The sequence below is a fragment of the Polypterus senegalus genome, chromosome 1, assembly GCF_016835505.1.
Source record: "Polypterus senegalus isolate Bchr_013 chromosome 1, ASM1683550v1, whole genome shotgun sequence".
Taxonomy (NCBI): domain Eukaryota; kingdom Metazoa; phylum Chordata; class Cladistia; order Polypteriformes; family Polypteridae; genus Polypterus; species Polypterus senegalus.
Genome location: NC_053154.1, coordinates 262355749 through 262382379, shown reverse-complemented (window position 1 = coordinate 262382379; position 26631 = coordinate 262355749). Strand labels below are relative to the sequence as shown.

The 26631-nt window shown below is 36.5% G+C and overlaps 1 protein-coding gene across 3 annotated transcripts in view; it reads right to left on the bottom strand.

Annotated features, from left to right (window-relative positions):
- Window positions 1–26631, bottom strand: part of zmiz1a (zinc finger, MIZ-type containing 1a) — a 308608-nt gene that overhangs the window by 4129 nt on the left and 277848 nt on the right. For all 3 annotated transcript variants that reach the window (XM_039772925.1, XM_039772932.1, XM_039772942.1), the window contains 15 exons: window positions 23540–23757; window positions 21167–21365; window positions 17761–18051; window positions 17382–17564; window positions 16265–16339; window positions 16000–16168; window positions 15419–15605; window positions 14504–14714; window positions 14297–14402; window positions 14045–14205; window positions 12265–12332; window positions 7949–8017; window positions 7414–7658; window positions 7100–7263; window positions 3669–3920 (listed from right to left, as the gene is read on the bottom strand). In XM_039772925.1, coding sequence (XP_039628859.1) covers window positions 3669–3920; window positions 7100–7263; window positions 7414–7658; window positions 7949–8017; window positions 12265–12332; window positions 14045–14205; window positions 14297–14402; window positions 14504–14714; window positions 15419–15605; window positions 16000–16168; window positions 16265–16339; window positions 17382–17564; window positions 17761–18051; window positions 21167–21365; window positions 23540–23757 — 2598 coding nt within the window. The remainder of the gene's footprint in view (window positions 1–3668; window positions 3921–7099; window positions 7264–7413; window positions 7659–7948; window positions 8018–12264; window positions 12333–14044; window positions 14206–14296; window positions 14403–14503; window positions 14715–15418; window positions 15606–15999; window positions 16169–16264; window positions 16340–17381; window positions 17565–17760; window positions 18052–21166; window positions 21366–23539; window positions 23758–26631) is intronic.

Genomic DNA, 26631 nt, shown 5'->3' with positions numbered 1-26631 from the left:
GTTGCATCCAGGGCCGGCCACAAGGCAAATGCCTCAGGCAGTGCTTTGGTCAGGGCGGCATTTTCATGTCATTTTTACTTTATTTAATTTGTTTTTAATATTACGAAGCAATAATACCAAAAGTGTGTACCTAAAGAATTACATAAACATCCAGCACTATATTTATATACTACCTTCACTTAAAGGTTTAACATTTTATATTACGCGGTTCACAATGATACACCATACAGTATGTGAACACGTATTACTGGTGTCCATTTTCTTGATTTATACATACGGACATAAGTGGAAAGGGGGGTGAGGTGGTGGAGTTTATGACAGTCCTGGTGCAACAGGGAAAAGTTGCTAAGGTAAAAATTATGCTCTCTTTTTTTCATTTCGTGTTTCTGTAAGAAGATCAAATTAATATCATATCACATAAGTGCTAAACAAGTTATCTTTGACTGTCACTAAAACCAAAATAAGTCTCTAGTACCTCTGTATTTAACTAGCCAGTCTGCCAGATAGCTTACAGTACTGTCTGCCCTAATATAATGACAAAATTTTACAAAACAGAAGTGTAATGGTTATCCCTACTCATTATTCCAGTTTGCAGAATCCGCTAATTTATGCAAAGAATACAACATAACCATCCAAGTAATGCACAGTGTCAATTTTTAAGCAAAACATAAGCTGCGGAGATCAGTTCTAATATGCTAGGAGCAAAGGTGTAGGTAGAGAAATGTTTTCCAGCCTTTATTCTGTGGTGGTACACTTATTGTAACCCAAAAAATCCAAAGGCACACCACGATTGTACCAACCAAAAAAGCATTACATTTCTTAGACGTGTTAAACTGTCCAAAGGGGGTGGCAAAAAAGCAGCTCGGAGATTGACGCTCGCACAAACAGCACTTAGTAAGCACTTTGAATGCATTTCCTGGTTGTTTTGTCCCTCTGCCCGCTCATATAGATGGTCCTATCTCTGCCTCACTCCACAGACCCCGGGTCAGAGGTAACTCATATACCCACTGGACCGCAGCTCTGCTGGCAAACATGCACTCAGGCAGATGGACACCCCCACAGGTCTCCTGGCTCCTAAAGTTGCACGTGCCATTTCAGCAAAACAGCGATCACAAAGCTGCTTTTATGTTGGCTTCTCCAGGTAGTCCTGTCCTCCTCAGACAGGTCTTGACCACTACACTGTTATTACTACAGTGCATCAATTGAAATATACTTGGGTAGAGTATATAGTAATTATACATAAAAAATAATTTTCTTCATTGGAACCTCTTCTGAAGCAAGTGTAGCCAAAAAGAATATAATCATCCATGGATATGGCTCTGCAAGTGTGTTCTCAAGGTGGCTAGATTTTATAAGAATGCACTGAAGAATTAGAAATCTGGTTCACTAGTGTTCATTAGTTGGGATGGTTGAGATTGGAAACTCCCTACAACTGAAATGGGGTCTTCAAACCTACCATCAACTACCCACACCCTACAGCAATGACAGGAACATGCAGTACTAGAAAACTACATGGATATGTAATGAAGAAGAAGTTGTGGCCTGACAGCTTCACAAATACAACACTCAGTCCATCAAGCTCTCTTTAGCTAATAGGCAAATTGTCCCAATATCTCATCCAGATACTTTTTAACTTTTTTTCTACTTCTTCTACACAACTGAGCAGTTTGTTCCAGATTCACATGACATTTTGTATGATGAAGTTTAGCCTTAAATGCCCTTGGCCTTAATTTCCACCCTTTCTGAATATTTGAATCACTGTTTAATTATTTATAACTTTTGGAGAAGTGTAAATCTATTTATATAAGTCTTCTGTGCTCGGGACTAAAGAGGCCTAACCCCCTTAGCTTGTGAGAATAGTCGTGTGTGTGTGTGTGTGTATTTGTGTATATGGGACAGAACAAAATGTTGGCAGCTGCTTTTTTGGTGTCTAAGAGCTACTTACATGTTTACAATATTCAGTCTTAAGTAGAGTTTGAGGATTCAGTACCTTATTTGTATGGAAATGTGTCACTATATTGTTTGATCTACTAAAGCAAATGGTGATAAATGGTAAACTGGACATGGATTTACACTTGTTAAAGCTACCTTAATAATACATTTTATTCTATGCTGGTTTGTAACATTATTTTTGATTGTTTTGTAAAGCACTCCTATTAGAAAGGGAAATAAACCAAGCATATACCTGTCCAATGGCTAAACTGATTTTCCATGAAGTTTGTCACCAATATCATTCTACACACAAAACAAGTACAGGAAATTGATACTAGCCAGAAGACTTGCTGAAACAGTTAACTTGGTCCTTAAGTCTTTTACAGACTAAAACGTTTATACATACTTTCAAATTCCAAAAGTTGATTTTAGCGCATTTGTGGTGGTTCTCAACTAATCATCCGTCATTTTCGATTCTGTTTCAATGTACTCACAGATAATACTCACTCTTACGTGTGTTGAATGCATTTAAAAGATATATCAGCAGGGATTTTAATTAATAAAAAAGAGTTTAATTAAAAGACAGGAACTGGCCTGTGATTAGGGAACTAGTTGAACCAAAATTTGAAGTTATAAGGCTGAGAATTTTTTTTAATATCATGTGTTCATACATAATGGAGACAGAAGCCAATGCTGCACAAACAAAATCTCATGTTACTCATGTTGCATTATCCACATATCTGTTATTCAGCAGCTTACTTGAAACGTGCCAAAATGCCTTTTGGTTAAAATAGTTACTTCTGAAATCATCTGCATACACATAAATAGAAAAGGTTAAGACCCATAGGAAGGACATTTTGAATTGACGGCAGGACTCTTGACCAATGAATGACATGGAAAGGCAAGTCTTCAATTCAAAAAGCCACTTCTGTGAGTCTTTGGGTTTTCTTTCTATGTTATGTGTTGATAATTCCAAAAGTAATTAACACAATTTTAGCAAAAAATCTTTTGTTTTATGTCTTTAGTAAGTAACTGCATAACAGACATGTGGATAATGAGACACGAGTAATGTGCATTTTATTTCTTTGTACAGGACTGGTCACTATTGACTTCTTATGTCATAAACTTCTCCATTCACCAACTCTTCTTCCTGCATGAAAGCATGAAATTAAAAATTTTTCTTGCTACCACTACAAAGCACAAAGAGTATGTAACATTAAAGAATAAAAATGCTTGGGTGAAGTATTCCATTAAGTATTTCCACATTTTATGCTGCAAATACAAACATCATCTCATTTTCTTCAGTCTGTGTTGTCATTCAAGTCTTGTATGTCTTTCACATTGATAATGGAATTATCTTGGATAACTATTACCTTTATTTCAATGAGGCGCTACATCACTTATTAATATTTAAAGAAAATAGGCAGCACTGACATCTTACAAATATGGAGTTGGAAAAAGAGACATTTGAATTGCCCTACACTGTAACTTCTATTTATTCAATAGTAGGAGAATCCTAGTAAATGAGATAGCCATCATTATGATAAAGTACATTACCTAAATACCACCTAAATCTTGCCCAACGTATGCCCTGCATCAAAATAAATAAACAAACAAACAAACAAATGTTTTGAACCAGCGATGCCAGCATTACAAGACCAAAAATTAAGAATGCATGACAAAATGACAGTGATGTCTCCACTTGAAGCACTGAACACAGAGCATGGCAAACTTACATCGAGGGAGGGTTCTGGCATATCAGGTGCTCCCTGCCCTCCAGCTTGACCTTCTAAGCCCGCAGAGGGATTAAAGGTCAGGTCACTGTGTGGATGGTTGTTAGCCCCAGCCTGGGGAGGAGGCTGCCGTGACTGCTGGGGAGGACCGCTGTGATGTAATGGCTGCCCTGACTGGCTGTTAGGGTGAGGAGGCGCGTGCAAACCTTGCTGCATGGAGTTATGGGACTGATCTGTGCTGCCAGGATGAGGGATCTGCAAAGAAGGAAAGAGCAGGAGATGAAAGAGAGTCTTTATTTTTGGTGTTTACCTCCAAAATATCCAATGTGGATAATTAAAGAGATTTTCGCTTATTATACAAAAGAAAACCGTGCCCTCTCAGTTTAAAATTTTAACCTTTAACACATTTACTCCTGTGTTAGCAGAAAAAAACACAAACAATAACATAATTAGGATTATAAATAAACATTTTGAAACTGTCAATCAAAGGGAGCAACTGTAAAAAAAATATTGTGAGTCACGACCTACTGTATATTCCTCATGCTTACATAAACATTTTACAGAAGAAAACAGACTATTCAATATGCTGTGCTTATTTTTTGGCTAATAGTTAAAGAGGCTCATCTTGTTGTTTCTTGAAATTTACTAGGTATTACTGTATTAAAGAGCATAACTTGACCAGTTAATTCTAGTGCCCTATTACTGTTACATATTTTAAAAAGAAGGGGGATGAAATCAATCCATTTTTTGAAGCAGGACCTTTTCCATCAAATTTCACTTTATTTTTATATTGTACTCTATGCATTGGGGTGACTCGGAGCACATATATTTTAGACTTATTGTTGAAATGTTAATTAGAAACAGAACGTAGAAACATATTATAATATTTTCATGCTAGCCCTCTCTTATATTTAAGAATATCACATACATAAAAGGCTACTCAATAAAACGTATAGGGTTGGGAGAATACCTGAAAAATCCAAAAGGTCCCATTGTCTGTAAGACCAATACAGTACCTGTTCTATTTTATAATAACTAACATAACATATTGGGTTTTTTAATTAACTTCTTCCCCGTTAACAATCTGCAGATTTAATAAGTAGTATGTAATAATGAGCCACTATTATCTGCAAAATGCTAGCAGATCACTGCACAAGTCACACCTTGTAAAGATGTTCCTTAGCACCCCACAAAAAGCAATCCAGTTGCGCTCCTATTGCTGGCTGTGTAAATCAGAATATTTTACTTATTCTTTCTTTCACAGTCTATGTCAGAACCATGTTCTGTACTTGTTTATCGGTTAAAAACAAAAGCAGCCGCCAATCATACTAGATCATGCGCAAACAAGTTACTTCTAATTGCTTTCTTGGAAATAGCAGACTAATTCCCAGATCATTTTACTTTCTTTTTTTTTTTTTTAAAAAGGTACTATAAAAGTTCAACAATTTTAGCTTCTAGTACAGTACTCTCCCAATTTCCAAGTGCTTTTTAAACAGACTGCCAATTGTTTTCTCCTCATTTTAGAGTTCTGCAAAATACAATGAGCTTATTTTCATGACTGCTTTTTCATTCATGTTGACCATATTTATGTTGTCAATTATATTATATGTTAGTTTTCCCTCACTGCAAAAATGCAATAAATCAATAACTTTACACCAAAAAATTTTAAAAAGTGCATGTGTACTCAAAATAAAAAAAAAAAAGTCACAATTACCATTAAATGATAATCATACCCCTATTTGGTGTTGAAAAGGTCACAAAGCAATGTCTAGCAATGATATTCACGCTTATTGAGTTCTAATTTTTATTTACAAGAGAGTGATCTGTAAAAAGCAATCATTGATAATGTTACTTCTCTGACAAAGCTGTGCAGGACGCTGACATGCTAGAGAAGTTTAAGAACAAGAAGACAAACCATCACTGCAAAACATAACTTTTCAGCATTCTAAATCAGTATCTGAACCAGCAATCAAAAAAAAACTGTTGTGATACATTTCCAATGTAAAACTGTAAATGTAGTAATTATCTGCAGTACCAGTTTAACACTGAAAAACTTGCAATTCATTCAAAATTCAATATTGTGAAGTGATAGGATATGCAAGTTATTCATAAATAAACAACAAAAATTGTTTCTGTATTTATAGTAATGCTAATAAAGCATGATGGTGACCATTTCTTCACTATGTGGAGTAGTTCCACTTTCAAATAGATGCAGCTTGATATAAAATGTGAGCTTTGTGTGGTGTGGCATGTTAATATTATCAAAGTAATGGTAGAAATTACTAAGGCTATACAAAGCTCTCTTTACCATCCATGTTTTTATCTTGCTAAATAACTTCTGACTTTTTGAGTTTTTCGTAAAATTAATCCATCCATCCATTTTCCAACCCGCAGAATCCGAATACAGGGTCACGGGGGTCTGCTGGAGCCAATCCCTGCCAACACAGGGCACAAGGCAGGAACCAATCCACCGCAGGACACAAACAAACACACACTAGGGACAATTTAGAATCGCCAATCCACCTAACCGGCATGGCTTTGGACTGTGGGAGGAAACCCACGCAGACACGGGGAGAACATGCAAACTCCTCGCAGGTAGGACCCGGAAAGTGAGCCCAGGTCTCCTAACTGCGAGGCAGCAGCGCTACCACTGCGCCACCATGCTGCCCCAGTAAAATTAATGGGCGAGATATTAAGGTAATCAGCATTGCCCATGTGAAGATTTTAAAGAATTGCTAGTGAAAAAAAATCACTTATTAAAAAAATAAAGGTGTGGGGATATGGACCCCCATTTAAATCATGCCTATAATTATATGTCAGATGTATTAAGAAAAAAAAAGATTAAAACAGGAGATTGCAACAGAGCCCAGCATATCATTACATTAGCATAATGAAGATGGCCTGGTGTTTCACAATGTCCTTTCTTAAATGACAAAATTGATTCTGTGTCATCATCATGTCTTGGTAATCTTATTCCAGACTCACAGACCACCCTACATAAAGCAGCCATTCCTGTAATTCAGTTGGATATAATTTTGTCTTAATGTGTGCGTTTTTGAAGGTAATTGTTCCTTGTAATTCTGCAGTACCAAGTGAATGCTGCATCTTCAAGTCTGGATAAATGTTTGCAAATTTCAGTAAACTTAAATTTTGCCCTTTAACTTATTAACATTATGCATTATTTAAAATATAAGTAATACATGTCATTATTAGTGTTGTGTAGGCATTTTTCCCTCTCTAGGTCATTTATTTGCATAAAGTTTTTTTTTTTGATAACTTTGGGCGAGGTTCTGAGACAAAACACATCGACTAATGTCTGGTAACATAGAATATTATGCTCTTTCAGATGATGAATGAGAAAAAGAAAGATTATTTTATGCACTCTAATGAAATGGAATGAACACCAATAAATACATAACTAAGGAATCACTTACTGTATCAGGCATAGCATGGCTGAGTGGCTTATCAGGAGTCATAAGGCTGTTGGGAATATCGGGTGGATGAGACAATTGTGGTCCATGCATGAAGTCATTCATAGATGTGCCACCGGGGTTACCATGGGGAAAGTCAAAACTGCCATGGCCTTGATAATTGTTACCTAAAATAGAAGAAGATTGAGAAAATAAATGTACACTTGTATTTGTGAAGTGTCTGAAAACCACACTGCACCCTAAACATCACAATTACTATAAATGCAAACAAATAATCCTTAATGAAAAGCGATGAGCCTGTGCAGAACTCTCTCTACCTGGTCCACTGTATTCGCTATTGTTTCCGCCTGGTGGTGGCGCCAATGAGGAATACGGTGAAGGACCTGGGCCAAGCGCTGCTATCATTTCCATTACATTTGGCATGATCATCTGACTGGGGCTCATTGTTTTAAATCTTTTTGCCAATGGTCCATCAGGGTCTTCTTTAATGTGAATGTCTGACTTAATGGGTACTGGCCTCCAACTACATGTTGGGTCAATTGTAACCTCTTCAAATTCAGAGCTGAAAGAGAATAAAAACACAAATTGATAATAAAAAAAATAGAAATAATTATGACCAAAAGTAATAGAACATAACCAAAATAAATCAAAATGTTTCAACAGAAAAGCATATTAAATAGCTTAAAGAAAAATTGTACATAGTCTGTGCTGTGAAATATCAAGTGAATAAAGCGCCAAAACAGATTTGCTTGATGTTAATTTATGAACTTGCCACCACCAAAAGGAAACAACATAATGTTTTATAACTAAACCTAATACATTGACTGTATATTCAAAAAGAAATGAACTTACTTTTGTATTGCATTCAGGATTCCCCACATATACTGGTCAACTTCAAGCCCCTCTAATAATGCAGTTTTACTGTTGAAACAAAATTTGAGCTTTTGTCATTGATGGTACTTCAAAGGCCATACTAATTTTAATAACATAAAAAGACCAACTAATAACATGCTTCTGCAAGGCAACTAAACCTGAAGTAAACCATGTTTCCTTGTGTATTTACAGTATAACTGTTTCACCTAAAACTTCTGAACTATGTAACTTTTTTCATGGGCTCCAAAGTACTTTCACATTCACAGTTTGTCAGAGGAGAAGTCTGAACAGAGAAACTAATCAGCACTTGTCAAGAACAGTATGGTATGGTGAAACTGTACTGACAGAGATTCTGAACTGTCACATACACTTATGTTGTAGAACTTGGAATAAGTCTTAAAATGTAAAGAATGACAGTGTAGACAGGCACTGAGGGAGTTTCTGGTCATAGATTTTGGAAAGTGCCAGGAACTGCTGAAGATTCTGAAATAACAGAATCATCAAAACCCAGCAGTTGCAAAACCTACAGTAGTAAGGAGGAGGATCTTATAATCAACAATGAAGCGACCTTTATGGTGGTCAGAAGTCAAACATATTTTGTAAACTCCCTTTTCAGCTCTTCCTTCATTGAATTAAATGAGGCGTCATTTTTGGTCATGTATGTTTTATTCCTAAGAAAACAGGCAATTACATTGCTGCAGGCTTTAAGGTCATCCTGAAGCTCCATATGACAAGTAGCATTTCTTCCAGTATTTTATGTTATGTCAAAGTAAATTGTTTGTAATGCAGTCATGCACATGCATCAATAACCTGGCATCTGTATAGATTCATTACCATCACTCAGCACCAAATGTAACCTCATCAAACAAGTCTAAAAACTTTCTGCAGGGACCAAATATTTTGTATATGTGCACTTCAAAACTGACATATACATGTGCACAAATTGTAACTATTTCCCAATTTCATATTTTAGGACACTGCAGCTCTAAACTCCAAATTTTAAGTAAGAAATCTATAGTAGCTACAGTACACACTAAGATTTAGATCTCAAATTTAGTCTTTAAACCTCATAACTGTAGGGTAGTAGGGAGTTTCTTTTTGAAATGGCTAACAGAGATATTTCCATGAAAGTAGCAGACAGCATTTATGATTATATGTTATCATTAGTGAACAGGAGGAAGAAAGCAGAATATCTGAGGTTTAACTCTGATCTGGCTTGAGACGTTAGCCAACAAGGAAAGCTATTTAAAAACTGCGGAAAAGTTTATATACGTAGGTTCAGTTCTAGTTTAAGATGGAGACCTAGAGCCAGAGATAGTTCCCAGAGTGCAGTTTGGATAGGACACTTGGAAAAAGATATCAGGAGTATTGTGTGATTGAAGAATTAAAGTCGGGGTTAAAGGTTAGGTTTTTAATACAGTGGTAAGACCAGCAATGATATGTGGAGCTGAAACCTGGCCAGTAAAGAGGGTGCAGGAGAAGAAGTTGGAAGTGGCACAAATGAGAATGTTTGAGGCATGTGGAGTTACAAAGAAGGACAGAATAAGAGGTACAACAGGGGTTGGAGAGCTATCTAAGAAACTACAGGAAAGGACTGTAGGTTGTAGTGGTATGGACATGTGATGGAGAGAAACAATAAATATGTGGCCAAAAGAGTAATGGAAATAGAAATACAGCGGGAAAGAAAATGGAGGAGGTTCGAAGTGGAGACACAGTAGATGGATAAAGTAAAACAAAGTTTGAAGGAAGAGAGTCTGACTGGGAAGGAAGTATAGCGGCAAGCTATATGGAGAAGTAGGTCAAACACCTCAACCCCACAAAGAAGTCAGAAAAGATATTTTAGTGCACATGTCTCCCTACTTTAGTTTTTCAGTAAGGCCATGCTCATTATGCTAAGGCTATGTTGTTTTGTGCTTAAGTTCTCCATTTTGGCGTAGCACTCTAGAGTATAGTCAATGGCATAATTTATAGCCTTGCTTGCCTTGGTTTGTAATTATGTAAATTACTATTTTAAGTATATTATGGAGTGGTCATGAACCACTGAATCAGTTAGTGCCACAGCTCTCTGGGAGCAACATGCAATAAACGCAAAACCTCATCAGAAACAATGACAAATCCCCTAGTAAAGGACTTGTAATACAGTAAAGGTCATGAGAGACTAGCACATTATGAACATGTATGGCCCTAAAAAGAAAAGGGGGGTGGGGGACCCTAGGCATCCTAGAAACTAAAGTGGCAGTGATAAGTGAAAAGCGGAGAGGATTCGCTGACAGAATGTGTCAGAAAGCATGTGTCAAAGATCATGCGGAAAGTACTGCTGCTGAAAGGATTTGGTAAAACAGATTGCACTTCTTTTTATAAAATACAAAATCAATTGAGGAAAGAAATGTGGAATGTCAGGAAGAATAGCCACTCAAGGGATGTGAGCCTGAGAAAATATACAAAATAAAGCTGCTGTAAAGAAAATATTAAAAAACAACAGGGAGAACATGAAATTAGAGGAAGTTCATTACTAAATTATAAACACAACAGGAACTGGAAGTAATGCTCACAATCTAAGATGTTTAATTGGAACCTGACCAAAAAGCACAAGGGCAGTGTTGCATGTTTTCATGTTTGTTTAATATAATCAAAAAAAAAATTTTATGATAAAGAATTTGAGGAAAGACGGTAAGTAGTATGATAAAGAAAGGCACATCCTCTTCAGATGACTAAGCCATGACAGAGGACTGTAGGGAAACACTACAAAAAAACAATGAATTCAGTAACTACTTTAAACAAACAGGCAATATGTGAAGATCAATTTGAAGAAGGCAAAATTTAAGAGGGCTTGTGGTGAGGGGGCAGGGAAAAATCATTGCAACAAATAAAAAGAATGGCCATCAGGAGGTGCAGTTTTTCATTACTTAGGTCTGATTACTTCACACAAAAGAATTATAGCTAGAAATGCAGCAACTTGTGAGTTCAACATGAACACAAATACTGGTGTTAACCAACAGAATACTAAGACGGTAGCAAGAGCATGTATTTACATACTTCAGAGGCACAGAAGCTGATGAAAATGAGCAAGTTAGCAACACTGGAAACATACGGAGGACAGTCGGGGAAACGGGATGCAAAAGTATAACATCTAAAGACAGAAAAAAGGCTCCTGAAGAGCACGTCAAAGTGAAAAAGACGCACTTAGATACAAAGAGAAAAACTCAGTGACAGGAGTAGGCTTGTATGCAGTCACCAAGCAGAGAACAACAGACAAGGAGAACTGGTGAAAGAAAATGCATTCTGCTTCTGTGCAGAATATATCTTTTGATGATGATAATAATATCAAATATAATTCAACAATTTAATTTAGCATTCCCATTAATCCAGTTGCCGCTAAATTATTTAACACATTCACTGCAGCATAGGTGTATGCATATACAGTATTATAAATAATGTCATCTATTAATACTCATAAAAACATAAATAAATGTATTAGAAAGCAATGGTTTTATTATCAACAGTAACTATCAAAAATTTAAGTAAACTGTTAATTAATTTATTTTCACCAGTAACATGTCTGCATTTGAACGAGTGTTCTTGAAGCATGGCACCACGCAGAGTGCAAGCTTAGAAGCACATGTGCTGTAAATATAATGCATTTGGTAGTTAGTGACTATTTGTGCTCATTTGGCGGTAGAATGTCGATGTACTGCTGTCCTGACAGTCACGACAAGTCACATGCCTTGTGACGAAGAAATGCCTTCCTGGCAACTATCTGCATCAGTGTCCCACAGGTTCGACATCAGTCAGCTGACTGCCACAATCTCGATCACGGTCATTAACATCAAAATATTAATCTAAAACTTCTAAACATGTTGTGTTTTGACAGGCTCAATGAAATACGACTTACCTCATACCTCACGTTCAAAGTGTTTAAATACAGCATAGATGTGGACGCATCCAACAAGAATTTGTATTCTTTACTCAAATTATTACCGTATAGCATACGCTTTAGATGCCTAAAATGTTTATAATCATTTAAACTGTACAACATGATTATGCCAAATACTACAAACTTCAGCTAACCAGTTGTACATAATGAAGAACATAAAAGACAGAAAACAGAAGGAAGCCTGAGCAATGTTCCTAACAAATAATCTGAAGAAATGAACTACAGTGCCATTGTAATGCTAAAAATGATTCTTCACTTTCAACTAATAAGAAACCAAAAATGGCTTTCACATTTATATTTATAAGTATTCTTCAACATAAGTATAAGATTCAGATTTTTGTTTTCTTTTTCTATTACTTACTTGCATACAGGGCATCGCCAAGTACCTCTTTCACAGTTCAACTGCAAATATGACTCCAGATCAAAACACTACAAATAAATAATAAAACAAACTATTCTGAGTTAATCTTTATCATACTCGTTCATTTTCTAAACCACTTACAAAAACATCGTTGTATGGGTCACTGGCCAATGCCAAGTACACTCACACACCTACTCACATTGGTGTCAGTTGTCACGATACCAAAATTTCAAACTTCAATATAATACTAAGTATTGAAATTAAAAACATTTTCGATACCCAACACAGTATAATGTAACTCCGTAAAAATTGTATTTAAATGAATTGCAATTCTACATGCATTTAAATCTTTGATGTAAGCAAATAATAGAAATTATAGGTATTAAATGCAAAAATTTCAAATAGTTCAATCATTTGAAAAAGTTAAGAGTAAAGTTCTGTAAACAACAAAAAGTAAACAAGTTTAAATCTGATCAACAATTTTTTTTTACATTGATGAAAACAAATACTGTTACTGAGGTAGTACAATAAAATGTTATAAAAGTCATTAAATGTTAATTAAATTAAGCATTGCAAACAGTATACATGAAAATATGAAAACTAACTAATGAAAACTAATGTAAATTGAGTAAAAAGAACATTAATGAGCTCTTTCATAAATACATGTTCAAAAAAGTAACACACAAACAAATATACTTAAAGGCTTTGCATAAATGCAAACAGTGCACAAACTATTTTTACAGTATGTAAATAAACTAGGACATCTTTATAATGTCTACTTTTTTTGCGAGAAAGACTAACGTGTCAATGTGCTTTTCCGTGAGGCCACTGTGTGCTTTTGTTGGGCTGAAAATGAGCCCTGACATATTAAATACACACTGTGAAGCACTGCTGGACATTTATAAGCACATGTTGGACTAGTGCCACTGTTTACTGCATTAAAGCACTGAAAAGTTATAGCGCCACACATTGTATTGTAAATATGATTAAATAACATTTTTAAATGGCATGTAATAAAATAAAAGTTAATGCGCTACAGCAGCACACTTTGCGGTGAGCGTTTAAAAACTGAGGGAGTGATGGAGCTTAAGTGTTGAATGAACAGCACAGAATAAAAGTGACCTGCAGGCAAAAATAATGGAAGACCCCTTTCTTGATGTGTTAAATGTTTAAGTGGCTAAAAAGAAATTGTTTTAACCGTAAAAAAAATAAACATCACACTTATCCCTTCTTCAGATGCAACAGTCTGCAGGTTTATACTTACTATTATTTCCATAATTTACAAATGCAATACTTTTTGAATTCTTTTTTGTGTTGACTTGCTTGCAAATCTTGCAGGCATGTATCTTATGGTTTTACATCCCCATTAGTAACACCACTGAAGTATTTCTATACTTTATAGTTAAGTATGCTGCTGAAGGCTCAAGACTGCTAAAATTGTCATCTTTAACATTAACACATGTGACTGGATGGAAAAGGGACTGCAATTTGAGCCACGGTGAACTGGAAGTGCTTTCATAATGTTAGGCTGTAGAATCGATACAATGGAAAATGAGTACTGAAGAAATTTTAAAATGTTAAAATCGATGTTTGTTGATATTTCAATATTTTTGACAACCCTAACAATCCTGTTTAGGCACAATCTCATTAAACTACACAATGAAGACAACACATTCTGAGGATAACCAATTTAAATCAATTATGTCAAATACAAAAGTGAAAACGGCCAAATATAAGTAGTACCGACATCACTATGCATTGAAAACAGAAATGAACAAACCTGGACATGTTTACAATCATGACCCCTTGCTGGCAGCTGAATCCGCCGAAATGTTATTGGACACTTGAGGGATACTTTGATAGCTGTCTGCTCCACACCATCTTCCCCATTTAGTGTGGCATTGCCTGACGATGCTGCTACACTACTAAAATTCCTTTTTACTGCAGAAATATAGACAATGAAAAATTATGTAGTTTTGCTGGTACACTTTCAGTGGAGATGTTGGATTCTTAAAAAGTGTGCACATCTTACTTTTTGTGATGCAGTGTTCAGCTGGGAGAAGTCTCTTCTTTAACAGTCCTTGAAGAACTGACCGAACAGAGGGCCTGTGTACCAGCTGAAGGACAAAGAGGTGCGACTGCAAAACAAACAAGAAGTTTACTCATGATATCTAGTTTGAAGAATGTACAATACTCCAAGTTTTGCAATGACCATGCAACAAATATGTCCTATACTTACACAACAGCAGGCAGTGACAGTAATCTGAATTGTATTTCTTCCTGGCTGACATACATGTTTCAGGTGCAAGGGCTTATGGGATGTCTTGTTGTCTCCGCGTTCAATTGTGAGAGGAGTTGCATTAACGCTGACTTGGACAGAAGCAGGCCAATTTGTGTTCATTTGCCTGTCTTCATGGTGGTAACACTTGAACTGGAGTTCCAAATCGGACCTAAATACAAAAGAATTAATTTTAGGCAATATTGAGCAAGAAACTATATGTTCTTAAGCCCAGCCAATTTTATTTTTTTTAAAGTTAATGCTGAAAATGAACTTTTTTCCTTTTGGTGGGTTAGCATGCTTTAGTCACCAAACCAAATTATGCAACTTAATAATGAAGTACAAATGCATTTTGACCAAATTTTATTTGATATTACTTGATTTATACTTCTAATTCTAAGATGGTTCTAAACTACCCTACAATACATGAGCAATTAGCAAACAGACAGTTATTTAAATCTATATACACATCATGAGAATCTAAAAATCTGTCGATGGACTTCATCTACAATCTTCATATCCTCAAGAACACTAATGCCTTTCTTTCTTTATAGTTTGGCACAATTCTCAGAAAATTAAAAAAAAATAAAACGCTATATGCGTTTTCCACTATTGTTTTTTTTTTAATTACAGCCATATTTTAGTTAAAAAAAAAAAAAAAGGTTCAACTTGGCACCAATCTCCAAAATCATTTTCAGAACCAGCATAAAAAGCACATCACTCTACGATCATTGTTGTTTGATGGAAATAAACAAGCTTATCAATGAAAGCCATCAGAAATCGAAGGCTCAAGACAAAAAAATCACAGAGCTGAAATCAAAATAAAGAACAATTCAAATAGTTTTTACTGAGCATAAAACAAGACAGTTTTCCTACCTCCACATGAGGGTCTGGTGAACAGATGGACGCAAGTGGAAGACATGGTTGCTGACTGCTAGATTGTGCTCCAGTCGGAATGGCTCTAGTACAACACCATCCCTTACCGGGAAAGTTAATCGCAGCTCGTCATTGGGGTTGGCTGGGATCGAAGAGGGAGAGAAAGTGTGAACTTTCCCTTTTGCATCTGCAGTGCGATAATAATTTAGTATTTAATTCAAAGTCAGGTAAAACATGGTCACAAATGGGGAATTCCAGGGAAGGTTGGATAACTAGAAAATTACCTTTTTAACTACTTTGGATAATTTGCTTTATTTGAACAGGTATTTTCTATATTCTTTAAAACCTTATATCTAGAATCAAGATTCAGGAAGAAAAGAAGAGCTAAATTTACAGATGTTCTCTATTATGAAAACATCTGCTTTTCCATCCTTAAATATTATGAACAGTTTTTTTATGCAGTTCCTTCCCATGTCCGTGAACAAACCATAATACCACAGTTTTTAATGATTGGCTATACATCCCTCAACAGAACTACTCAAAATTTGTTAGTATATCGAAATTCTTATTTTAGTACTCACTTGGAGGAGGTGGGAGAGCATTAATATTTGGCTTAATGTCTGGTGGGAATGGTGGTTTTACATCCTGATTAGGTGACAAGTATGGTGGAATACTGCTTCCAGGGGTCATGGGTGGTGTGGGGTTTCCTGGGACAGGCGAGTGAGGATAGTTTGCTACTGGCCTTGGAGGCTGTTTATAAAAAAAATAAAAAGGGGAAAAATGAGTCATAATGACAGAAATTCAAAACCAGACTAATGTTTACAGTATTAATGATGCTTTTCATACCCCATTTAGATTTGCTTGACTGTAGGAATAGCCACTTCCAGAGAAATTGTTGCTCTGACCATTAAATGGCTCTTGCTAAAATGAAAAGTATTAAGACATGTTTTATATAGTAGTGTTACCTCTACAACAGAATAAAATAGAAACAATAAGAAGAAATACAGATTCAGATCACTTTACATAAAGATGTAGCCTTCATTAAACATATGACTGTACATAGTGAAGTTCACAAATCTTCTGAAACACTACCTTCTACTTCAAACACAGAGTACAAATTTCCCAGAACCTTAATTCTTATATGAAAGCTAACCAGAAAAAAGCCAATTCTTTCTGAGAAAAATTACTTAACTGATTTATCAGTAAGCTTACGTAACACTCACTCTTCAAAGGATCACATGCTTTTACGTACAATATGTCTGCTTTTTCATAGAAAAGCCTTGTAGATGGGCCTCAATTACATTTTTTTAAGTTTCAGTTTTGTCTGCTTATTACAAAATGTAGAAAGAAAATATGTTAAGTGGTCTTTTATCCTTGCAATCTGAAGGAATAAAGCAATGAGGAGGTAGACGTGAATCAGCCTTGGTAATGTTCCAGGTAAGGTGACAGTGACACCAGTTTTAACCAAGAGCAAATGGACTCTTTTAACCCTTGATGAAAAAGACTATAGACATATGAAGTGCTCCCTAGTATTTGTAGCATGAAACCGAGGTAAGAGAAATAGACTGAAATGATTCAGTCCATCAATCCATTCAAGTATAACAAATATTATGTTATTCATTAATTCTCTTCATAACATATATGGAGTTCAACAGTGAGCAAAAGCAAATCAGCATCAAAATAGTTTAAATCCTAAATCACCCTCTTGCTTTGTATTCATACATAACTTCTGACCAGTAAAATGTGGGTACAAACAGTGAAAATGAGACTTTTTTTGCACTTTACAGTATTTTGTGAGATGATGAGGTGATTATTATATATATAAAAATATAAGCCATTGTGTAGGTCATTAATCCTTAAAATGTGCTGATTAAAACATGTTGTACTTGTAAGCATTCATTTCTACTTTCTCCTTTTACAGCATGTTATATAAATTACCTAAAAAAATAAACTTAAGACAAACCTTGTAATACTGTCCCATGCCCACACTGGGTGGCACATACTGGCCTGTTCCTTGCTGCCCTGGCATCCTCTGTCCAGGATAATTGGGGGATGGTAATGGCCTTGGTGGGTTCGGTGTTGGATATTGACCAGGCTGGTTGGGAAACTGGCCATTTGGTCCATATTGCTGAGTCCCATAATTTGGCTACAAAATGTATTTAAATTGAATCAGTTAGTGAAAGCAAAAAAAAGAAGATAAAAACAATCACATCAAAGTGAATACCTTTAAGAAATCTAAGTGTAAAAAGGTAAGCACTGTAATGATGACATTTTAAAAATAGTTTTTCATTATTTTGAAACAGTGGACCATTAATTTCATTATAAATATAAATGGCACTAACCTCTCCGGGGTAAGGCCTTTTCATTCCTTGAATATTTATGGCCTGTGGTCTTGGACCAGGGTATCCCTGCTGAGGCATTCTCTGCCCATGGCTTCCAAAAGGACTCATTCCTGGGGGCCTAGTTTGAGTTATGCCCATCGGCGGAGCATTCAGGTTGGAATTATTCATTCCTGCACCCATTGTAGCGGGATTAATATTGCCTGGCATGGAAGGTGGTCCACGGGGACCAGGCTGATTCATGAACTGGTTATTATAAGCTTGGGTTGGTCCCATCTGGAAAGAGGAACAAACCTACAAGAAAGAAACATAACAGGGGTCAGTAAAAATAACCTGATTCCACAGAAAAATATGCACGAGTATGGTTAACAAGTTCTTAAGTTCATACTGAAGTTAGTACATTTTCTTTTTTCACAAACCTATACTAACAGTCATAATCGTTACAGTCAATCCAACATGAATGTGTCTTCATTCCATTTTTTTCTTTTAATTTTATGGCTGAATATGAGGCCAAAGGATTGTTGGCAAAAGATTTAATACAGGACATTTCCATTTCTCTGTTGTGATTATATTGTTCAATCAAAACATTAAAGGGTGAATATTTTATTAAATATTCAGTAGACAGAAATAATGCACACTTCAAAAAATAAAATATGAAAATCATTTAATTGCCATTTTTTAGCATTTTGCTAATACAGTGCATCTGGAAAGTATGCACAGCGCATCACTTTTTCCTCATTTTGTTATGTTACAGCCTTATTCCAAAGTGGATTAAATTCATATTTTTCCTCAGAATTCTACACAAAACACCCCATAATGACAACGTGAAAAAAGTTTACTTGAGGTTTTTGCTAATTTATTAAAAATAAAAAATTGAGAAAGCACATGTACATAAGTATTCACAGCCTTTGCCATGAAGCTCCAAATTGAGCTCAGGTGCATCCTGTGTCCCCTGATCATCCTTGAGATGTTTCTGCAGCTTAATTGGAGTCCACCTGTGGTAAATTCAGCTGATTGGACATAATTTGGAAAGGCACACACCTGTCTATATAAGGTCCCACAGTTGACAGTTCATGTCAGAGCACAAACCAAGCATGAAGTCAAAGGAATTGTCTCGAGGCACAAATCTGGGGAAGGTTGCAGAAAAATTTCTGCTGCTTTGAAGGTCCCAATGAGCACAGTGGCCTCCATCATCCATAAGTGGAAGAAGTTCAAAACCACCAGGACTCTTCCTAGAGCTGGCCGGCCATCTAAACTGAGCGATCGGGGGAGAAGGGCCTTAGTCAGGGAGGTGACCAAGAACCCGATGGTCACTCTGTCAGAGCTCCAGAGGTCCTCTGTGGAGAGAGGACAACCTTCCAGAAGGACAACCATTTCTGCAGCAATCCACCAATCAGGCCTGTATGGTAGAGTGGCCAGACGGAAGCCACTCCTTAGTAAAAGACACATGGCAGCCCGCCTGGAGTTTGCCAAAAGGCACCTGAAGGACTCTCAGACCATGAGAAACAAAATTCTCTGGTCTGATGAGACAAAGATTGAACTCTTTGGTGTGAATGCCAGGCTTCACGTTTGGAGGAAACCAGGCACCGCTCATCACCAGGCCAATACCATCCCTACAGTGAAGCATGGTGGTGGCAGCATCATGCTGTGGGGATGTTTTTCAGGGGCAGGAACTGGGAGACTAGTCAGGATAAAGGGAAAGATGACTGCAGCAAAGTACAGAGACATCCTGGATGAAAACCTGCTCCAGAGCGCTCTTGACCTCAGACTGGGGCGACGGTTCATCTTTCAACAACAACAACAACATTTATTTATATAGCACATTTTCATACAAAAAAATGTAGCTCAAAGTGCTTTACAAAATGAAGAATAGAAAAATAAAAGACACAGTAAGAAAATAAAATAAGTCAACATTAATTAACAGAATAAGTAAGGTCCGATGGCCAGGGTGGACAGAAAAAGCAAAAAAAAAACAACCAAAACTTCAGCAGGACATCAACCCTAAGCACACAGCCAAGATATCAAAGAAGTGGCTTCAGGACAACTCTGTGAATGTCCTTGAGTGGCCCAGCCAGAGCCTAGACTTGAATCTGATTGAACCTCTCTGGAGAGATCTTAAAATGGCTGTGCACCGACGCTTCCCATCTAACCTGATGGAGCTTGAGGTGCACTGCAAAGAGGAATGGGCGAAACTGGCCAAGGATAGGTGTGCCAAGCTTGTGGCATCATATTCAAAAAGACTTGAAGCTGTAATTGCTGCCAAAGGTGCATCGACAAAGTATTGAGCAAAGGCTGTGAATACTTATGCACATGTGATTTCTCAGTTTTTTTATTTTTAATAAATTTGCAAAAACCTCAAGTAAACTTTTTTCACATTGTCATTATGGGGTGTTATGTGTAGAATTCTGAGGAAAAAAATGAATTTAATCCATTTTGGAATAAGGCTGTAACATAACAAAATGTGGAAAAAGTGATGCACTGTGAATACTTTCCAGATGCACTGTACATAGCTGAACTGTCCATATTTAAAAAGGTAGCTGATCATCTCCACTCACAATTATGACAATATTTTCCCCAATTAAATGTGTTACTTTTGAAAGTATATCATACATAAAATACCAACAGAATATTAATGGCCATAATCTAAAAAGTTCTGTGACAGCCACAGCTAAAGTAAAGACTGTGGTACCCAACCCAGACCCAAGTATTCTTCATTTACAGTCTGGCGGGTGTTACCACAGCATCAAACTGATTCATGTCATAAATAACTAAAGTATACTGACCAAGTGATTGCTCTCCATTACCCATGACTAATAAATCTGCTATTATTCATGGTGCAGTGTTTATTGTTGTGTATTATTTTAAATTAGACATTGTTAGTTGCATGACACACTATATCTCATATGACTGGGCTATTACAACTAGACACCTGTACCTGTTTTTTTTTTTCTTCTTTATTTGGCCTGCAACACCCATTAAAGCCATGACCATAATGGATCGACATTTTATTTTAAAATTCAAAAGATGACCCTGACCCATAACCATCCCCTCACCCATTTTACCTGCAAGACAAAGACGCCTCTAGTATTATCAGACTTTTGGCCCTATTTGGCTTTAAGACTTGCACTATTTAGATTCACTTCTTACTTACTATTGGTTTATATTTTTCTGTTACTAGGAGCCAACATACATACTAGAAATAACACACAACAAACAGTTTTTCACATGAACAGAACAGCCAAGCTAAATCAAAGGGCACATCTAATTTAGTTTTGTCACTTCAACTTGGCATAGCACAGTCATGCTGGCCACAGAAATTTATCAATATTGATGAGTTTTTTTAAAAGCTCCAGTCAATTACACAATAATTTTGCTTATTTTCTACAGTGTCTATAAGAGGCTATCTTACCGGTCCATATTGATTAATATCTTTGTTCTGCGTTTCCTGCAGAGCTGCCACGGTTGCTGTTGCAGTGGCTGTAGCTGTGGCTGCTGCGGCTGCCACTGCGGCTGCAGCCGCAGCAGCAGCAGGCTGCGTGAAATCAGCTGGCTGTCGTGTGTGAGGTGGAATTCCCATACCACCTGGGTTATTTGGGCCACCGGGATAACTGAAAATCAAAACAAACAAAGTGAGAATCATAAAAGTGTACCTATTTAAAGTGCATTTTTTCAGTTAACTTACTATATTTAATTTGATGGAACCTATTCAATATATACCTTTTTTAAAAGGTACACACTCTGTTATGATCCATTTTTGTTAATCAGTGTCAAACTAGTTTGTTTTATTGCCTTTTTAAACAAATATGGGTCTTTATGTGTACTGATAACGTAATTAGTAATTTGTCATGTTTGTATTTGCATTTTACCTAAGCACTTTTCAAGGTGCTCTGCATCTACACTCAGGGAAAAGTGCTAAACAAAAATAAACTGAATTGATTATTTTACACTACACAACTCACTTGTCATCTTTACTTACACCGCCTTACAATAATAGGTAGGGAAACGAGATCTTGTTTGACTCAAAATTAGAAAAGACTGTCTGCAAGGAATGCTCTCTATCTTTTAATAGAACTGAAAAAAATTCAATAATGTTGTACTAAAACAAACAAGTCAGGCCTCTGTTAACCTTTTTGATATTTCAACATACAGTATAAAAGGGACTTCTGTATTTGTGACATTCTGTTTACAGCACCAACTCTACAGACTGAGTAGAGGAGGGGTGCTGACATTGATTTCCTGTGGAAAAGAAATATATAGGAAATAGAAGTTATTCAATTTCCATTTTTTCTGTATCTGATTTGTAGCAATGCTAGCCATACAGTTGAAAAAAAAAAATCACAAAGACAAAAATAAAATAGACTTAATGTTATTAATGTAACACTCAATTTTAGCAAAATAACAATATAAATTTAAGGATATCAGGAGCTCAGGAGAAAATGCCAATCTTGTTGCACTAGTGAGAAAAACACACTTCCATTAGATAGCTGTGTCAAGGGGAAGCTGTTAGGTCCTAAATGTTTCGTGGTGTAATGATGCAGAGTTACTAGTGTGTTTCCTTTTAAATAAATCATGACATGAGCCTTCTATACATCTTTGTGTAGTTTTGAGGTGACTGTGTCCAAAGTCAGAAAAAAATGATAGCTAAATTACAGCAAAAACAGAAGTAGTTTGGGGGTAAGGAAAATGACCTCCAGTGCAGGTTTTTACTTTGGTAATACACCTGCTGGGAGGGAACAAAAACTTGTGAAGGGCAAGGACATGACATCTTAGTACATTGGAACCTCTAGATACGATCACCTCTGTATACGAGAAATTCAAAAGGAAAGTATGAGCGAAAAATTCGGATCTAAATACGAGCATTGGCTCGTATTACGAGCCACGAGCCAGGCTGTGGTTATGCGTGACGTGTTTCCCAATCCGCCTCGACTCGGGGATTCACCCAAGCTGATGCTGCCAGCCCGTCAGCTCACTCAGTGTTCCTTGTTCTCCCGTGGCGTGAGGATCTACGCATTTGTGCGCTTGTGATTTCATTGTTTTGCTGTAGCAATTCGCCGTATAAGCGTATCCAAAAATATTGCGGACATGCAGACGGAGAATAGGAGACCCTCAAGAGGAGTACTAGGGTGTTGTACCGTGTTAGCCATTATGAATGTAGAGAAAAGCCAAGCAAAATGACACCTTTTATTGGCTAACTAAAAAGATTACAATATGCAAGCTTTGATTACATCTTGCCTGAAGAAGGGGCCCGAGTTGCCTCGAAAGCTTGCATATTGTAATCTTTTTAGTTAGCCAATAAAAGGTGTCATTTTGCTTGGTTTTTCTCTACCTTCAAGAGGAGAGAGAGAGAGGCGCGCGAGCGAGGGAGATAAGGAGCGAGAGGGAGACGCGCACGAGAGAGAAGAACCATCAGTTCAGTTATGATCACATGACGCTCAGCAGACAAAGTGTATCCACACTTATTTATCAGTGTTATTTATTAGGAAAATTGATTTTTATGTTGATATTTTTGGGGGTGCGGAACGGATTAACTGGATTTCCATTATTTTCAATGGGGAAGTTTTGTTCTAGATACAAGAAATTCGCTATACAAGCTCAGTGCTGGAACAAATTAAACTCGTATCTAGAGGTTCCACTGTATTCTGATCAGATTGTAGCAAAATATAATATAAATATCATTGATGTGTAACCATCCCTTTAAAGTAAAATAAGAAAATGAGGCAGTAAACAGTAAAATGTAATTGTGAAGTTAAGGATACACAAAGCAGATTTAATCCTCATGTACCTTCCAGCAAAGCCTCCTCCGCCAGGATAACTGGGACGACCATACATGCTTTGCTGCATATAAGGCTGGCTAGATCCACTCTTGGAAGGGAACTGTTGCTGCTGCCCAGAAAACTGTGCTGAGTTCATGTTGGGATTGTTTGCTGACATGCCAGATGCCATTGGATTGCCACCAGGATTCATTGGATTATTTGCATTCGCCATTGGATTACCAAGAACCTAGAAGACAGAGAGAAAATTTTTTTTAGAAATTGTACATGCACAGGTAAAAATGTGTAAACAGTTGGATTTTGAAATTTATTCAATATTTGGTCACATACTCAGGGATGTCTTTCAAAACTGTGTGCCATGAAAATCTGTAATAAAATGAACTTGTTGCCAAGCTCATATTTGCTCTGATAGTCATCACCACTGTGCTCCTTACATATATACCCGACTAAATGGTCTGGTGACATAAAAACCGTATGTACAACTAAAGGAAATCATTATAGTGAGACATGGACAACGGACCATTCGTATTGATCTGGTATTCCTACATTTGACATCAAATTTTTAAGCAATGTTAAGAGACAACAGAAAGAACAACATGGAAAAGCAAATCCCAAAATGGCTCAGTAATTAAAATTATTTGTATAATATATTGTAAGAGTCAACAATGCAGTATCTATATACCAACTGAGTAAAAGAATTCTACAGCTTATATGTTTGTATAAAATCTTATAAGTCAGCTTTTAAATATACAGATTTGATATTTTCCAATTCCTCCTTATCCTGTTGTGTCATTAGAGTAATCCAAGTGCAGTATCTCCATGAATGTGACAGTGGGTGCTGATTGTGGCAGATGCCCCACAGCTGTTAAAACTGGCACACCTGGGAATTTGGTCCGGTCTCCTTTGTTTTGCTTTTTGTATAAAATAAAAACAAGGTAGAATGTGTGGGACTGCCACTTTCAGAATGATTATATTTTACATTCTTCAATGTTGTAAGCAGTTTATTAGGGTATTGGCACTACTGAAAAACTGCCTAATTTTTCCGACTTTCCATTTTTTTTATTCCTTTAACTATATTTTCATTGGGTCACACGTAGACAAAATGGGTCATTTCCAAATAATTAACAGCTAGATTGCCCAGAGCACTGAGATAATTTCATTCCAGTTAAAGAAGTGGTAATGTGTGCTGGTGACCCAATTCAAAAATATATAGAGGCAGCAGCACAATGTTTTTTTATGTAGAAATAAAGATAATTTTTCTAAATACAGTATGAAATAGTATACAATCTGCATGAAAATCCAGATGGCACCTCAGCAGGGCCAGGTGTGCAAAAGACCATCTCTTGTACTCATGACCACTACTAAAGAATCACACATTAAACATATAACTAACTGCCCAAGGTTTGACCTCAAGACAACAGCACAACAAGAATGCTTTGACAATGTGTTCATCAATCGTTGGAAAAAGTGAGCAAGTTCAAAAGGGAAGGCCTTGTTCATCTTCATGAGTTAGGATGCTGAGCCCAACTTATAGCAGCACAAGGAGGTCATTCGAAAGGGTCAATGATGCTGGTGAAGATGACTGTAGTAAATTCATTGTCAGAGCTAAGCACACACAAGATTTGATGCTACTGAATGATTAAGTTCATCTTGCTTCTAAAATGCAACAATTACCAAATCATTTAAAAAAGTGTTGGTCACCAGCATGCAAAAACAAGAATGCAGAGTCCCTCTCCCCACTGCCCAGATCATTTCCTCCAGGTAGTGCATGGGCCGTGTTGTCAGCATCTCAGGAAATTAACCAAACACTGTGGCACTGGAGTTATTATTTTTACTTTTTAATGAGATGCCGACCCATAGTTTAGTAGTAGCACTTGAGTTCATTTGTACTTCTAAAACATCATCAACTTTTTTTTAAATATACACAAAAATGAGTTTTGAGCTTATAGTAGCTGTAATGCAAATATGCAAAATTTATAATATGTGGTAGTGCCATAGTTAATGCTGTGTCACAGCTCTGGGGACTGTCACTGTCAGTGGGTTTATACTTTTTTTTTCAGAAACTGTTGTTTTCTACATCCTGAACATGTTACGTTCAATTGTGGGCATTGCAAATGGACTGTCACTGCTAGTTCATAGTTGGATTCACTCTTGAACCTGATGTAACCTGTATGTCCCAACTCTCTAGGACTGTTTAGTAAAGTGGGTTGAGAAAATGAATGAATGTGTGGACCACATCAATGTCCAAAATCATGTACTTCATTTACCTAAAACAGCCTACCAAAGAACAATATATGTTTAGATATGTGTTCTTAATTCTGCTTAAAAAGTCATCATTGCCATTGAATGTGCTTTTTTTTTTGTTTTTAAGGTTTTCCAGGAAATGTTCTGATTTCATTTACATACTTGCCAATACTGGTTTAAGTTACAGCCAATATGTCTTGCTACTGATCTGCTCTATCTATGGTTTACAAAAAGATTGTCTCTTTCTTTCTTATACATACAGTAGGCTCCTTCAGGAAATCCTTTACACTTTGGAACTATAAACAAATGAATAATGTAAAACGTGCATTTTCTGTTTTTGTGTTGCTATTATATCTAATCAGATATCTTATTAGTAACTGTGGGATTGTAAGAGAGGTTCAGATAAAAATAAAATGAAATCAATCCAATCTGTAATTTAAAATTGGAGTGCACTGTGCATTCACAACAGAATATTGGGAAAGCGGATAATGCTGGCCTAGTATTTTGTGCACAGCAAACACAACTGTGATCAGCTCAGTAATATGCACCACACCCTTAGCTGAAAAGCGCTCATTATAAACCAATTTTTGCTCTAAGCAGCTCAGTAACGTATCCTGACCAGGAATGAATGAGCTAATTAAACCTAAGCTATATTTTCATTGACTGGGGAAAAAGAGCTTTGTTACTTTACTCTGGTCAGACTTTGAGTCCATGCATTAAAACTTCAAAACTTTTGTAACCCATGCAAACCATGCATAAATCTTATGGTATTGATATGTGCTGTAACTAAAGGAACAAATGTGTCGTATCACCTTTCCAAACTACAAACCCAAATGCATTTCCAAAACCATCATTTATT